At 43.4% G+C, this 16,201-nt stretch overlaps 1 protein-coding gene across 1 annotated transcript in view; it reads right to left on the reverse strand.

The window, feature by feature from the left end:
* Positions 1-16,201, reverse strand: part of aff2 (AF4/FMR2 family, member 2) — a 226,209-nt gene that overhangs the window by 18,675 nt on the left and 191,333 nt on the right. Inside the window, exons 16-17 of the mRNA XM_026330408.1 lie at positions 578-1,633; positions 360-475 (exon numbers count right to left, since the gene is read on the reverse strand). Of these exons, the coding sequence (XP_026186193.1) occupies positions 360-475; positions 578-1,633 (1,172 nt within the window). The remainder of the gene's footprint in view (positions 1-359; positions 476-577; positions 1,634-16,201) is intronic.

A 16,201-nucleotide genomic window follows, 5' to 3' on the forward strand; every position in this document is an offset into this window, starting at 1 on the left:
ATGAAACAGAGAAAATGTAATTACCAAAGGATGCACATTTTAGTGCAAATGGTAAAATAAAAATGTTATATCATCCATGTCTTAATGTGCTCTGTTTCTCTAAACTCGCAGTGCTTTAGTTGGTATTAACTACAATCATTTGGCTTGAACATAGACCACATTATTAGATTAACAGTAATCAAATATTTTAGAAAGGTCATCTTAATTTCAAATTTGGATGTGAGCCTAAATTTGTTCTTTTATTTTTCTTTTAACCATCAACAGTGGTATTAATAGAGCTTATCTGCCTCTTACAGATTTTTAAAAAGTTGACTCTGAGGCACTGTGTGTATGTGTACTGTATTAAGGTTAATACTCACTCTGTAGAGCTATTCTTGTGGTTGTGTATTGGAGAAATGCAGGGCGGGAGGAGCTGACAGTCTTTGTCCAATCTCAGCTTCTTATTGCTGTTGACTGAAGATTCAGTGTGGTCCAACTGTGAATAAAGAAAGAACAGAGTGTTTGCAAGTGGAAAGGTGCAAAAGATACAAAAAACCAAATGGTCAGGGACATGGGACAGAACAAATTCTAAACACACCTTGTGTTTCCTTTTGCTCTTGATAGTATGTTTCTCTGTTGGGATCACCATGTTTCCAGCTGCTTGCCTCCTGTGGTTACCTCCGTTCTCTCCTCTGTCCATTCTCCCAGTCAGCCTGGGATTACTCTGCTCTTGTGCAGGCAGGTTGTCCAGGACCCCCAGACCTTGACATACCTTCTCTCTCTCCCTCGTCATCGTCCTCTCCCTCTCTCCAAGAGTGAATCTTTCTCTGTCCTCTCTCTCCAGCTGCCTCTCTCTCTCTGTTAATCTGTCTCTGTCACCTTGCCTCTCTCTGTCCTGCACTAATCGTTCATTTTCTCCCTCCTGTCTCTCCCCTTTAGTTAACTTCTGTCTATCTCGCAAAGCTGGCCACTCCCTGTCTTCCTGCTTCTGTCTTTCTCTCTCTGACACACCTGTCCTCTCTCCTTGCCTCTCTTTGTCTCTCCCTACACTTCCATCCTTCTCTGATATTCCCACCTTGGATCTTCCTCCCAAATCCTGGCCAGGCACCCTGCTGATCAAACCCAGGTCAATCTTCACCCACAAACTCTGAATTTCTTGGTACTCCCTCATTGGGGAGAGAGTCATGTCATGTCCATTGTTAAGTTGTGGTGACATGGACTCCAGGTCTTTACACAGTACTCCTAACCCTCCAGGATCAGGAACAGAGGTACCAAATGAACTACTTATGTTGCTAATGCTTAGAGAGTTGCAGCCACTATTGCTGCCATTACTGGTGCCGCTGATGCTACTATTACTGCTGCTGCTACCATTAGTGGTCACAGTGCTACCATCTTTGACTCGAAGTCCTTTTCCTCCAAATGTTCCCACACTGCCAGCAGAGCCAAGGCATTGCAGAAGAGGCGTGTGTATGTGCATGTTGGACAGCGTCTGTGTGTTAATTGCAGACCTTGTCGTCTGAGGTGGTAGAGCAGGGATTTTGATGGTTTCCTCTGACTCTGAGTGGCATTCTGAGGAGGAGGACGAATCTGTCTCAATGAATTCACGGGACTTGGGTGTGATTCTTGTGCTGGGGCCTCTGTGTTTCCTCTTATCCTATTTTATAGACAGAAATGACATTTTTTTAAAAAATTGAGTTTCTCAATTTGCTCATAATTATTCAAGTGTACGGATCACTCTAGAAATGTGGAATAGGAAGTTATAATACACATATTTCTTATATTAACAAATATAAATTAATATATTATTGCCATAAATTATGAGAAAAAGTTTAGTTTTTTTTTCTAAATCATTAAATCTCCTTTATGCCACACATCGTGCATTTTTAAGCTACAACAAACATGCAGTTGGCAGAATATAAAAGTGTAATTAGTAAGCAAATGATATACTGCATATTAGTGCTTGTGCTGATATCATAAAAATTATGCAGCACAAGTTGCCAGCTTGTTCTACTAATTTGTGAAGTGAAATGAAACATGTTTAATGTCTAATTTTGAGTGTCAGTGATATTCACCACACACAAGTCACACATTTGAGCACTCAGTCTGCTGTTTGTCACATGCAGAATAAAAATGTAATTTGCCGTTATTCTGACTTCTTTCTGAGAAGAAATTGGTCTAAAAATGAAAGTGTATCTTTATCACCCTGCAGCTCATTCAGTGTTGCTGAATGTGTCCTCGCTGACAGTAGCAGAGATATTCACCCTCAATTGTAACATTGTACAGCAACAGCATGATAACAGTAAGTCCACTCACCAGTATAGTCTACGTTTAGAAAACCTGTGAAAGTGTACACAGCTGACCATTCAGCCCTACAAACTGTCTTGAAGTATACTTTTGAACTTTTCAAGTTCCATCTTGTAGTGCTTTCTAGGCCACACTCAATATCCCATTATTCGAACAGCCCCACTGACAGGACGCTGCACCTGGTTTGACTGTTGTCTTACTATTCAGTTTAATTCAATTCAATGTTATTTGTATAGCGCCAAATCACAATACAAATCATCTCACTTTACAAAAACTAAAAACTAAAAACCCAACAAATCCCTTATGAGCAAGCACTTGGCGACAGTGGAGAGGAAAAACTCCCTTTAACGGAAGAAAAAACCTCCAGCAGAACCAGGCTCAGTTTGGGCAGCCATCTGCCTCGATCAGTTGAGGTGAGTGGATAGAGCAGAGAGAAAAGAACAGCAACAATAAACAACAAATAGACACTGCAGGTTGGTGAGGCCAGTAACTGCACATCAGCAATATACAGCTCCAGGACTGGGGACACCTGCAGAAGGTACAGAGAGAGACAGAGAGAGAGAGAGAGAGAGAGAGAGAGAGAGAGGGAGAGAGCACAAACTAGGGGAGAGAGAGAGCACAAGGTTAGTGACATTCAATGGTGGAATATACATGTGAGGGGGGAGGAGAGGAAGAGAGGAGAAGGGAGGGGGGGTTTAGGGTAGGGGAGCTCAGTGCACCGATGGTCCTCGGGCAGTCTAGGCCTATAGCAGCATAACTAAGGGATGGTTCAGGGTTACCTGAAGCCAGCCCTAACTATACGCTTTGTCAAAGAGGAAGGTTTTAAATCTAGCCTTAAAAATACAGACAGTGTCTGCCTCCTGAACCCAGACTGGGAGCTGGTTCCACAGGAGAGGAGCTTGATAGCTAAAGGCTCTGCCTCCCATTCTGCTTTTGGAAACTCTGGGAACTACAAATAGACCTGCACTCTGAGAACGAAGTGGTCTATATGGTACTATGACTGGAGCATATGACTGGTATCAGAGGAACCTCGTTAAAATGGTTCCAGTGCTATTTATCGGACAGACAGTTTGTTCATGTCCATGATGAACCTTCCACATGTACAAAAGTTAGTTATGGAGTTCCACAAGGCTCTGTGCTAGGACAGATTTTGTTCACCTTGTACATGCTTCCTTTAGGCTATGTCATTAGGAAACACTCTATTAATTACCACTGCTATGCAGATGACACTCAGCTGTATATATCTATGAAACCTGTTAACACAAACCAGGTAACCAGACTTCAAGCGTGTCTATCTGCTTTAAGTGCTGTGTCACTGTCACTACCCCTCCCACTCTGGGCTCAGGTCACCATAGCAACAGCTCACAAAGCATTAGCAGACACAACAGCTGCCTGTGGTTGGTAATTAGACTGACTGGCTGCCTAATGTCCACTGCTGTTACACATGGGGACCATAATCAGTGTGGGCCATGTTTTTTTCTCCAAGCAGGACGTGACAACACTTTCACAATAAAAGTTTGCAATTATTTACAGGAAGTGAGTGCACCTTTCTGAAGTACAGTGAGTATTCAAAATTAAATTTCAGCTTTTAATTGAAGGTCATGTGAGTGCACCACAGCATGCTACACTTTCAAAATAAAATCCTTTGTTCTGGATCTTTCAAAATAAAAGCCAAGAAATAACAACATTAGCTTAAAATGGACTTTGGCTATTGGCATACAGCTTTAGAGAGTAACAGGGTGTTTTTAATGTCAGCCATGGTGTCTTCTCCCAGGAGGCCATGTCTGACCTTTCACAATGAAAGACTACAGTTATTTTTTTGGAATGCAGACGCACCTATGGGGGCTTCATATAAGATAAAGGAAGTAACTGGCCTTAGTTTGCTCAAGCGACCCCCACCCAGAACACATAAGAAGACAGTTGGCAATAACAACTCCATATAGGGTAATATCATAAATTCCTTTTGGTGGGACGCTGCCCAACAGTTTAAACATTGTATAGTTTCCATCTATTGTTTAGATCTCTCTGCCTGCGTGTGTGAGTGGATCTCCGGAGACGTCTCTGTACTTTTACAATAAACTGGTGTGTCGATTCCTAACTTTCGCTCCGTCTTCTTTTATCTCTCCATTAATGAACTCGGGTGAAGGTCACAAGGTCTGATTTTCAACAATTTGGAGGCTCGTCCGGTCTTGGAGGGGAAAATTGGACTGAAAAACCGTTTGAAAGATCACATTGACAGTTTCTGAGGCGCCAAACAAAAGGTAAGGCAGAAACCTATTATATTAAATTCTGCTGAATTGAATACCACTAAAATGGATACTGTCAATGTGTATTTCGGATTGGTTACAAATTGTGACGGATTGAAAGTTATAAATCGAAAGTAAAATATACAAAGAAAATACAATAAAAGAAAAACTATCCGTGCGTGTGCGGTCGGCGGATAGGTTAAGTAAAATCCGTGCGTGTTCGATCGGCGGAGTATTTAACTCTCGGGTCGTGGTGGACCCCACCAGTCTTCGACGGGGGGCTGGGTAAAACTGGGTTGAAAGACCCGGGAGCTGGGGAGACCCCGAAACAGGAATTAATAAAGGTCTGTGCGTGTTCGTTCGGCAGACGCAGTGTGAGTGTAAATCTCAGCCATGTTCGATTGGGAGATATTCGTATGAATGTGAAATTGTGTGAAAGGCAATTAATATTGCATTATTCGATGTAGTTATTGTTATTGGACAAAGGGTCTAAGGTGTATAAATTGTTATACGGTGCGTAAGTCTGATATTAAATATCAACTGAGTGAAAGAGGTAAGTAAAGATATTTATGAGAGGCATGTGGGGAGTGAAGAGGCCAGTACGAACAGGAAGTGTCTCGGAGGGGACCTTGATTCACACTGACCACAGAACCAGGAAGTAGAGGTGAAGTGATTCAGAGGTAGCTCCTCCCACTATTTGGCTCCCTCTAGTGGCGCCGAGTAGAACTGCAGGAGAAGCTGCTGACACCCGCAGGAGGCGGGAGGTATTGCAATAGGAATTGGAAAATTGTTCCATCTGGTGGAGGATGGAGGAAACACCGAATTACAACTAAATACAAATAAATAAAGAAAAGATCGAAATGGATGGAGAATTTGATCATCAGATGAATAATGACAGATGGGGCCCACCAGAAAAATGGTTCAATCTGGAGATTCAAGTTGAATCTGTTTTAAAGTGAGGAAGACTGGGATGTGGACAACGGAGGACCGAGCTGTGGGGGACTGAGGTCCCAGAATGATGTGGTGATGTTCCCCTTGATGGCCACCGGAGGTGGGTTTAACCCTCTGGGGTCTGAGGGGGTTTTTGGGGCCTGGACAAATTTTGACATGTCCTGACATTTGTGCTTTTTTCAGTGTTTTTTAAACATATTAATGTCTCTAAAGTCTAATAACACTGTAATCAGCACAAAATTGGCTACAATAATATGTGAGCAGCAAGTTTATACAGTATTGTGTTTTTGAGAAAAAAGTGGTCATGCATGGTTAGTGAAAAACTACAATTTTTTACTCACTGAAATAAGACCATAAAACACAAACAGAACATTTGTTCACAAGACTTTGGAGACCTGCATGTTGTAGGCTAAAGTGTTTACTTCAGAGTGCTGTGAATGTCATCTTGTTCACACATTCACAGTAAACAATACACTGATTTAAATTTTCTAAGACACTTTTTGTCCAGAAAGGACATATGCAAGAGGGTGTGTCTGAGGATGTCATGTGATTTACCTGAGAACACAAAAGACACACTGAACGACCAGACAAAGACACGCATAATGAGCCTTTCAGTCAATGTAGATGGGACGGATTAGTGCAGCACAATACAAAACAATGAGGAGCCAAACGATCCTCATTTGAGTTAAAATCAGTGTTTTTACTCTGAGGACAAGCTAAAGTATTTGTCTCTGTGTGGAATACAAGAAGCGCTTCATCACGTGCGTAACGCGCCATCATCCAAACGCGCCGAAAAAGTGAGTAAATTCTATGATGAAGTTTGATATTTTGTGTCATTTCACGGGGGCGTGCACATATTTACCTGGTTCTCCTGAGATTATTTACATGTGAACAGTGGACAGTGTACAAGGCATTACCGCATTACCTGTAATGAGGTGAGACAGGAAAAAACGGACTTCTCCTTACGTTCATACGGATTAAATCAAAAGTGATGATTTGTTTTTGACTTGAATTGTTTCACTCAAAAGAAAACATTTCAAGCTTTCTAGCCATATAATTCTTATTTTTATGAGCCAAGTATTCGCTGAGATTCTGGTTGTTTTATTTACGCATCTGTGAAGAGAAATGGCAGAGACAGAAAAGACAGAGAGCGCACCCTGTTGGCTTTCTTTATTTAAAAAAAGCACAACGTTTTGTTTTTATTATGATGGTATACCACTAAAACTAGACCCTTTACAGATTTGAATGATATACTTCTTTTATCTGTACGATCAGAATTGACGGAGTAATTTAAGTTTGTTTCGGCCTTATCAGAAAAAGATGCGTCAAAACGCGCCGGTGCGTTCGTCAACCCCAGAGGATTAAGGTCAGCAAATCTAAACTACAAGTGTGCTGTAAACAAGTTGCCTTTTTGGGCTGACTGATTTTGCAAGCAGGGGCGGGATTATCACCTGCTCACAGCATCCAAAGCATCCTGCACCACCCTCGGCCGGTACTGGTCAAAGATATACTCTCCTTTCTGGGGCTCCCGGGTTACAGCCCCTCTTACATTCCCGACTATGCCAACCTTACCACTCCACTTCGACAGCTAGTCAAGGAACAGGGCATGCGGAATCTTTCAGCACCACTCGTTTGGACAACTGAGGCAGAACGGAACTTCATCTCCCTCAAGCAAGCTCTGGCCATGGCTGCAGATCTGGCCATTCCTGACTATACTCAGCCCTTCTTCTTGGATGTTTCTGTAAAGGACACAGTTGCCAACGGCGTCCTGTTCCAGAAAAAAGGGGGAGTTAGGAGAGTGCTGATGTACATAAGCACTGCAATGGACACCATGGAAAGAAGACATCACGCCTGCACACAGCATGTTGCAGCAGTGGCGAGGATCTTACAGAAGACAGCCCACATTGTCATGGGACACCGACTCAGGGTGCTCACCACTCACAGTGTGGTGGCTTATGTAAATTCCCAGACATTCACACTCTCCTCCCTCAGACAACAAAGGTTGAGTAGGATTCTGGAGGAACTCAAGAGACTGCAAAAGGGGGCATCCCCCCAGGAGAGAAGTCTTTGGAAAGAGAGAGGGGCTACTGAGGTAGAAGGATTGTGGAGGGGGCCGGATGGTCGTCCCCTACTTCCTCCCGGAATCAGGAGGACAGCCCTCTTGGAAGCTCATGGGGTGGGGCATGTTGGTACAGCCCAAATGTTGAAGAACTTAGAGCAATGGTGGCATCCATATCTCAAAGATATGGCTAAAGAGCTGGTCAGGGAATGTGACATTTGTACCAAGTACAACACCAGACCGACAGTGAAACCAGAGATCGGTAGGTATCCACTCGTTACCAGGCCTGGATGAGAGATTGTCATTGATTTCACAGACATGGGCATCACCGTTCGAGGGTACAGGTATGTACTGATGTGTGTGGATGCGTATTCAGGGTGGCCAGAAGCGTGGCCCGCCAAAAGGGAAGACAGTAAAACGGTTATTAAATGTTTGATAAATTATTACATCCCCAAACATGGTTTCCCAGAGAAAATTAGGTCAGATAATGGGACACATTTCAAGAATCAGGATTTGCAGAGGGTGGAGGCCATGATGGGGTTGAAACATGGGTTTGGAACGGTGTATCATCCATAGTCTCAAGGAAAGGTGGAAAGGATGAATCAAACTGTAAAAACCAAATTGGCAGAAATCTGTGCACAGACCAAATTGAACTGGGTTGATGCATTGCCATTGGCACTCATGTCCATTCGCTGTTCTTTTAATCAATCCACTGGGTTTACCCGCTTCGAACTTCAAACAGGGAGACCCTTTCCAGGGCCCCACACCACTAGCCCAGTAACCATTGTAGAGAATGAGGGTCTGTCAGCCAAAGCATATTTTAACTTTCTACAAGCTCTCGTTTCAGTTTTCTCACATCAGGTGACCAGCACGGCGACGGAACACAAACTCCACCCGACGCCGACTGGGTGCTGCTGAAGGTCATCAAAAGGAAGTGGGCAGAGCCACGGTGGACAGGACCCTACCAGGTGATAGAGAGAACATCACACGCAGTGAGGTTAAAGGGAAAAGGAGACACCTGGTACCACTGGTCGCAGTGTGCACCAGGAGAACCGCCATCCAGATCTTTGACCGAGGTCCAGGAGGACCTGCTACAACATACCTCTGTCTCGGCTGAGGCAGAGAAGGACCCTCCTCAGAAAGGGGCAGAATAATCCCCGGGGAGCGAGTCAGGTACTGAGGTAGTCCACCCTCAGTCCAAAGAAAAAAGAAGCCGTCCGAGAGGGAGGGGGTGAAAAAGAGAGCCCCTCTCCAACAAGAGGTGTGCCAAGCCTCCGACGAATCAGAGTGCAGACGGAGACAACGTCGAGGGATTGTTGGTTGTGATTTTGAGGGGTAGTTTTAGCCGTTGATTTATTTAGTTTTTGTGTATGCTTAGCCATTATTAGATAGTTTAGTTAACAACTGGGGAGTTAAAACCGAGATGTTTGGATTTGGGAAGGTATTGGGGGTCCTTACGACCCTGACTGTAATGATTGTTGTTTTGTGTTTGGTTAGTGGAAAAATCTCATTATGTCTGTATTAGTTTCTATTGCTGTGTTTGTAGGGGTCTTAGTCACCTGTGGGTGCTGCTCCATTCCACGCCTGCGTTCCCTCGCAGTTAGGCTTATATCGTCTACTATAGAGAAACACGACCCGAAAGTTCTGATGCCCTTATTGGCCCAGGGCTCAGATGACGACAGTGATGACCTAGACGGGGTACAGCTCCGAGAGATGTGATCTCCTAAAGGAGATCAAGAGAGGGATAGCAAAATTCCAATTTGTTTAATGGGCTCTTAGGAGAGTCCAAAATGGGGACTTGTGGAAATGCAGACGCACCTATGGGGGCTTCATATAAGATAAAGGAAGTAACTGGCCTTCGTTTGATCAAGCGACCCCCACCCTGAACACATAGAAGACAGCTGGCAATAACAACTCCATATAGGGTAATATCATAAATTCCTTTTGGTGGGGCGCTGCCCAACAGTTTAAACATTGTATAGTTTCCATCTATTGTTTAGATCTCTCTGCCTGCGTGTGTGAGTGGATCTCCGGAGATGTCTCTGTACTTTTACAATAAACTGGTGTGTCGATTCCTAACTTCCATTCCGTCTTCTGTTAACTCTCCATTAATGAACTCGGGTGAAGGTCACAAGGTCTGATTTTCAACATTTGTAAGAAGTTATTACACCTTTGTAAAGTACAATGAATACTGAAAAGAAAGTTAGGATTGTAATCTGATCACGTGAGTCTCCTGCAACACTCTCTCATTTCAAAATAAAAGCATTTTTATAACATTCTTTCAAAATAAAAGTCTTCAAACAGCAACATAACCTTAAAATGGACTTTTGTAATTGGCATACAGCTTCAGGCACCAACTGAGGCCATTTTAAATGTCAGGGATAGTGTCTTCTTCAGGAGGACATGGTCAGACTTTCACAATAAAAGTTAATACAGTTATGTATATGAAGTTACTGTGGTGATACAAAGTAGAATAAATATTCAAAATTAAAGTTCAGATCTTAATTCAGGGTCACATGATTCTCCTGCAGCATGCTGACTTTTCTAAACAACCAACCTTTTTATTACATAATTTCAAAATAAAAACTAAGAAATGGAAATATTTGCTCTTTTTCAGCACATTTTCCCTTTCAGCCTTTTGACCAGTGCACATCAGTTTATTCTTTACTCCAACTACTTTCATTCCTTCAGGTCTTCCCCTTTTTCAGTCTCTCCTTCCATCTTCTCTTCTTTCTCTATAAGAAAACCTTCCTTCAAATACTCCTGCTTTCATTACACAACATTTACCTTCTGTTCAGCAGTATTTATCGGTTTTAAAACTACACTATATAGTCTTTCTACAATTTCACTTTTTTGCTGTTTCATTCTTCCATTTTTCTTTCTTTAACTTAAATTTAATTTCTTCAATTCTTCCTTCCTTCTCTTCTATCCTATCCTGCTACAACGGTCTTTTACTACACTTTTTGCATGTTAGTGTAAGGCTTCTTTCTTTAGCAATTGAAAGCCAATTTATTTCTACTTCATCATATCATTCTCTTTCCACCCTTTTCAACAATGTTGAATGTTTTTTTAGCTTAAGAAGTTAAGCTTCCAACTCCAGTTTTACATTTCGGCTTTCAGGATTCTTCAGCATTGCATTTCAGCCTTCAGCTCATTCAGCATTGTTGGGCAGCTTCATTCAGCTTTCAGCATTCATACGCATCTTCCACAGGAAATGCAATATTCTAGTTATATTTTACTGTTAATCATCTTACTAGATTTTCTCTTTAGTTTATTATTTTAATGATTAATTTAAAATTGAAAATGAGATTGACCATCTGAGCAGTATGGTGGTTTATTGGTTAGCACTGTTGCCTCACAGGGAGAAAGTTCCTGGTTTGAAACCCATCAAGGACCTTTTGGTATGGAGTTTGCATGGTCTCCCTGTGCTTGCATGGGTTTTCTCCAGCTACTCCGGTTTCCTCCCACAGTCCAAAAACATGTATGTCAGGTTGATTGGTGACTCTAAATTGCCCATAGGAGTGAGTGTGAGTGTGTGAGGTTGTTTGTCTCTATGTGGCCCTGCGGACTGGTGACCTGTCCAGGGTGTACCCAAAGAGAGCTGGGATATGCACTAGCAGATCACTGTGACCATGGTTAGGAATAAGGGTGAAAACCAATGATGGCTGGATGATGAACATTATAATGACACCAATTTATGAGACTGATCTGAATACATTTCAATGGCACCTATATTTTATGTATATTCAATGTGAGGCTTAATTATATTATCTATGCTACCTATAATCTTAATGGTTATGTTTATGATTTCCATTAAAAAAATTACTGTTGAATACAAAGACAGTACTTATCCTAACACTTACTCTGCTTTTGTGCAAAATACAGAAAGCGGAACCAGCCTGATTAGTTTATTTTCTTGGCAGACAGAGCTGAATCTCTGGCCTTGTTGCCAGACAAAATTATCATTCAGAATTCTTGATTTTAGATGTGAAACAGTGAAATGATCCTTGTCTGATACAAAAGAAGCAAGGACCAGTTCTATCTGGGCAAAATCAGAATGACAAAGCCACTACAGAGGCAGATGCAGCAAAGAAAACACAGCTAATGTTCCCAGTCTACAGCAAAACCCACTCATTTGGCAGACACAAGGTGACAGTTTTCTCAAACTTTTGGAACTGTTTCAGTGCATGTTGCCATCTGCAAAAATTCAATCTCAGTTAACACGTTGTTTTGTTTTTCTGAAACAGAAGGAAGGGAAAAACACTGGCCCTGCCCCTATATTTGCTGTTCACAGTGATAGAATTTGTTCTGCACAGCTTAGCCTGGTAGCTGATCAAATGTCCTGGTAGCACCCACAACACAGGTTGCAAATTTTAGCACTTATTTTGAATCCCAGGTAATTTAGAGAAAGTTATATTAAAGCAACAATATGTAACTTTTGCTCACAGTTTCCTCATCTGGTTGAGAAGCGCAATTGTCTGTTACCAGTGTCGTAAATATCCATCCATCTATCCATCCATTTTCTATATTCCTTAACCAGGGTCATGGGGATCTGCTGGAGCCTATCCCAGCTCTCTTTGGGTACATCTTGGACAGGTCATCTGATATTGTGTTCGGGGTCGTGTCCGATCACTCTCTCTCTCTCGCTTTCCTTCGCTTCCTCCTACAAAACCCTTTTTGGTTTCTTCACTGGCTCGGTCATGGCGTTGGTTTTGAGAATTCCCTGTTACATTGTTTCATCTTATAGTTAGCTGTTGGCTAACTCTACCAGGCTATGAATAAACCATGTGAGGTTTGCCGTAAAGCAAGTCGTATTCTTCCGCTTGCAGCAGATGGGTGGGGCTGAGTGATCCTACCCGAACATGAAAGTCACATAGTGCTGTTGCACCCAATGTGAGCCCGCTCAGGCTGCAGCGATGATAGAATTAATCCGATTAAGAGTTGTTCTACCATCCATCCATCTATTTTCTATACCTGCTTATTCCTTAACCAGGGTCACGGGGATCAGCTGGAGCCTATCCCAGCTCTCTTTTGGGTGGAAGGCAGGGGTACACTCTGGACAGTCCAGTCCATCACAGGGCCGCATATAGACACACAAAGACAAACAACCACAGACACTCACACTCACTCCTATGGGCAATTTAGAGTCACCAATCAACCTGACATGCATGTTTTTGGACTGTGGGAGGAAACTGGAGTACCCGGAGTAAACCCACGCAAGCATGGGGAGAACATGCAAACTCCACACAGAAAGGCTGGGTTGCGAACCCACGACCTTCTTGCTGTGAAGCAACAGTGCTGTTGTTCTACCACTGAAATAATTTTTGAGACATTATTTTAAGGTCGAAAAACTACATAGTGTTGCTTTAATGTGTATGTAATATGTAATGTCACTTTCAGCTAGTGAAATTGTAGACTCCTGACAGCAGATTATGTAATGAAGGCAATTGTTGCCAAATAAGTGAAAAAAAACATAAGTGTTACAAATGCTGTCGGAAACAGAGGTAAGTGAAGTCATTCAGAAGTTTTATTAACACAGGGAGCAAGCTGGTCAAGGAAATGGAAAACCTGGTAAGAAAACACAGGGATACATAAACTGGAACAAACAGAAAACCAAGGAAACAGGAATAGAAGAATCGTAGTTTTCGTTTTAGATCATGGGAGTAAGGTCCATGTCGTGTTAACGAGATCGAACGAGGATAGGAGTGTGGGAAGTGCTTTTATCTGTGGCTGCGATAATGAGGTGCCGGTGATCGCGGTGAGGACTCAGGTGAAATGGATTGTGCTGATTGTCTGAGGAGGGAGCCTGGCCGAACCGTGACAATAAGTTTATATGTAGACATTAAATGATGAGTTATATGTACTGCAAGAATGAATTAAAGTTTGAATTTGTGAATGGCTGCCAGGGTGACTGATTCTCACTATGATGTTTATTAGGTGGCAGATGTCAGGGTCAGACAAGTCACGCTCAGGTTAGTTTTTTAAGTCTTGTCTTGGCTAAGACAGATGAGTTGCTAAGTACTATTTGTTGGTGCCCAAGGGCTGTTTTCACTGTTTTAATATTACTGACAACAGTTGCTACAATTAGAAATTCAATTCAAGTTGCAAGTCAATACTCAATTCACTCTAAATATTTTGGTTCAGACTTTAAATCGGAAGCTAAATCAATTGCCCTGCCATATAGCCATGGGTTTCTAGTCTCCTTATTCAAATGTGTCAGGGGAACAGTACTCCCAGTCACCTGCATTTTCTTTTTATTTTCACCATGCCCTTTTGGTTTCAAAATTCACATTGAAATGCAAACTGTCACTCTTCCCATCGAGGCGGGTCCGCACCTGAATCTCCTATGACCCACCCCTCCTACCCTGTGTCTAATGGGCTAACTCTAACTGTAAGCTTGACCAATCAGCCATTCAGAACAGGAGTAAATCCTTGAACCTTCGTTAAGCGGTGACTAACGCTATGGAGAGGCAGCAGCAGATCCTCTGAGCTGCTGCAGAAGCTCGTAACACATAGGACTATGTCGGCTGCTAGTCAGACTGTGGGTGGTTTAAATAAACAAAATAATGCTCAGATACAAGTATGCTGTTTTCTAGATAGTGCACACACACCAACAGCTTGTTGGGGTTTAGATATCAAGTTATGTGCAGATATAACATTAGCAGTGCTGTTGATTTACAGAGCAGACCTTGTCTGTAGGGGGCAGCATGGTGTTTAGATTTTCAATTAATGTTTGCAGATAATCAGATCACTAACAAGATAACTTTAACACATGCCAGGCTAACTGACAGCTAAGTTAGGTGAGAGTTTATTTTTTCTTGATTTGCAGAATTAACTTTCAATACAGTAATACAATACTGTATTACAGTCAATATATATTGTGGAAATGCAGACGCACTGATGGGGACTTCATATAAGATAAAGGAAGTAACTGGCCTTAGCTTGCTCAGCGACCACCGCCCAGAACACATAAAAGACAACAAGGGAATAACAACTCCATATATGGTAATAGACTAAATTCCTTTTGGTGGAAAAGTACTGTAGATAGATCAGATCTCTCTGCCTGCGTTTGTGAGTTGATCTCCGGAGATGTCTCTGTATTTTTACAATAAACCGGTGTGTCGATTCATAACTTTCGCTCCGTCTTCTTTTAACCCTCCATCAATGGACTCGGGTGAAGGTCACAAGGTCTGACTTTTCAACAATTTATAAACAAAAATGCAACCACATGGGGGTACATTCCAGTGTCTTCATTTGCCGGTCCCAAGTCCAGGTAAATGCAGAGGGTTGTGTCAGGAAGGGCATCTGACGTAAAATTTAAGCCAAATCAAACATGCGAGTCACAAATATGACTTCCATACCGGATCGGTCGTGGCCCGGGTTAACAACGACCACCACTGGTGCTGTTGACCTACAGGGTGTCAGTGGAAATTGGACTACTGTTGGTCGAAAAAGGAGAGGAAGAAGGCGTGTTCGTATGCAAAGAGAGAAGAGGAAGGGCAGGAGTGTAGGACTTAGAGTAGGGACTTTGAATGTAGGGACTTTGTCAGATCGGGCAGTGGTCGAGGGCGGGGACCTCGGCGATCCGATCCCTGGACACTGAAACTGGTTCTAGGTTCGTTTTCCTGCGCCTTCCGGTCGGGGACAGGTCTCTCAATGTCCGGCCTATGGGCCGAACAACAGTGCAGAGTACCCGGCCTTTTTGGAGTCTCTTGGGGGGGGGGGGGGGTGCGTTCCTACTGGGGACTCCATAATTCTGTTGGGGGACTTCAATGCTCACATGGGCAGTGACAGTGAAACCTGGAGGGGTGTGATTGGGAGGAATGGCCACCCTGATTTGAACATGAGTGGTGTTCTGTTGTTGGACTTCTGTGCTAGTCACAGTTTGTCCATAACGAACGCCATGTTCAAGCATAAGGGTGTTCACTAGTGCACATGGCACCAGGACACCCTAGGCCGGAGGTCGATGATTGACTTTGTAGTCGTGTCATCTGACCTTCGGCTGTATGTCTTGGACACTCGGGTGAAGAGAGGGGCAGAGCTGTCAACTGATCACCAGCTGGTGGTGAGTTGGATCTGCTGGCAGAGGAGAAAGTGGGACAGATGTGGCAGGCCCAAACATACTATGAGGGTCTGTTGGGAATGTTTGGCCGAACCCTCTGTCAGAGAGGTCTTTAACTCCCATCTCCGAGAGAGCTTCAACCAGAACCCGAGGGAGGCTTGGGACATTGAGTCCGAATGGACCATGTTTCCACCTTCATTGTCGACGCAGTGGCTAGGAGCTGTGGCCGTAAGGTCTTGGGTGCCTGTCGCAGCGGAAATCCCCAAACCTGGTGGTGGACACCGGAGGTAAGGGATGCCGTCAAGCAGAAGAAGGAGTCCTACCAAGCTTGGTTGGCTTGAGGGACTCCCGAGGCAGCTGACGGGCAAGCATGCTGCAGCCCAGGCGGTGATGCTGGCAAAAACTCGGGTATGGGAGGAGTTCGGTGAGGCCATGGGGAAGGACTACCGGTCGGCCCCGAAGAGATTCTGGCAAACCATCCGGCGCATCAAGAGGAGGAAGCAGTGCTCTGCCAACACTGTTTACAGTGGAGGTGGGGAGCTGCTGACCTCGACTGGGGATATTGTCGGACGGTGGAAGGAATACTTTGAGGATCCCTTT

The sequence above is a fragment of the Mastacembelus armatus genome, chromosome 10 (genome assembly GCF_900324485.2).
Source record: "Mastacembelus armatus chromosome 10, fMasArm1.2, whole genome shotgun sequence".
Lineage (NCBI taxonomy): Eukaryota > Metazoa > Chordata > Actinopteri > Synbranchiformes > Mastacembelidae > Mastacembelus > Mastacembelus armatus.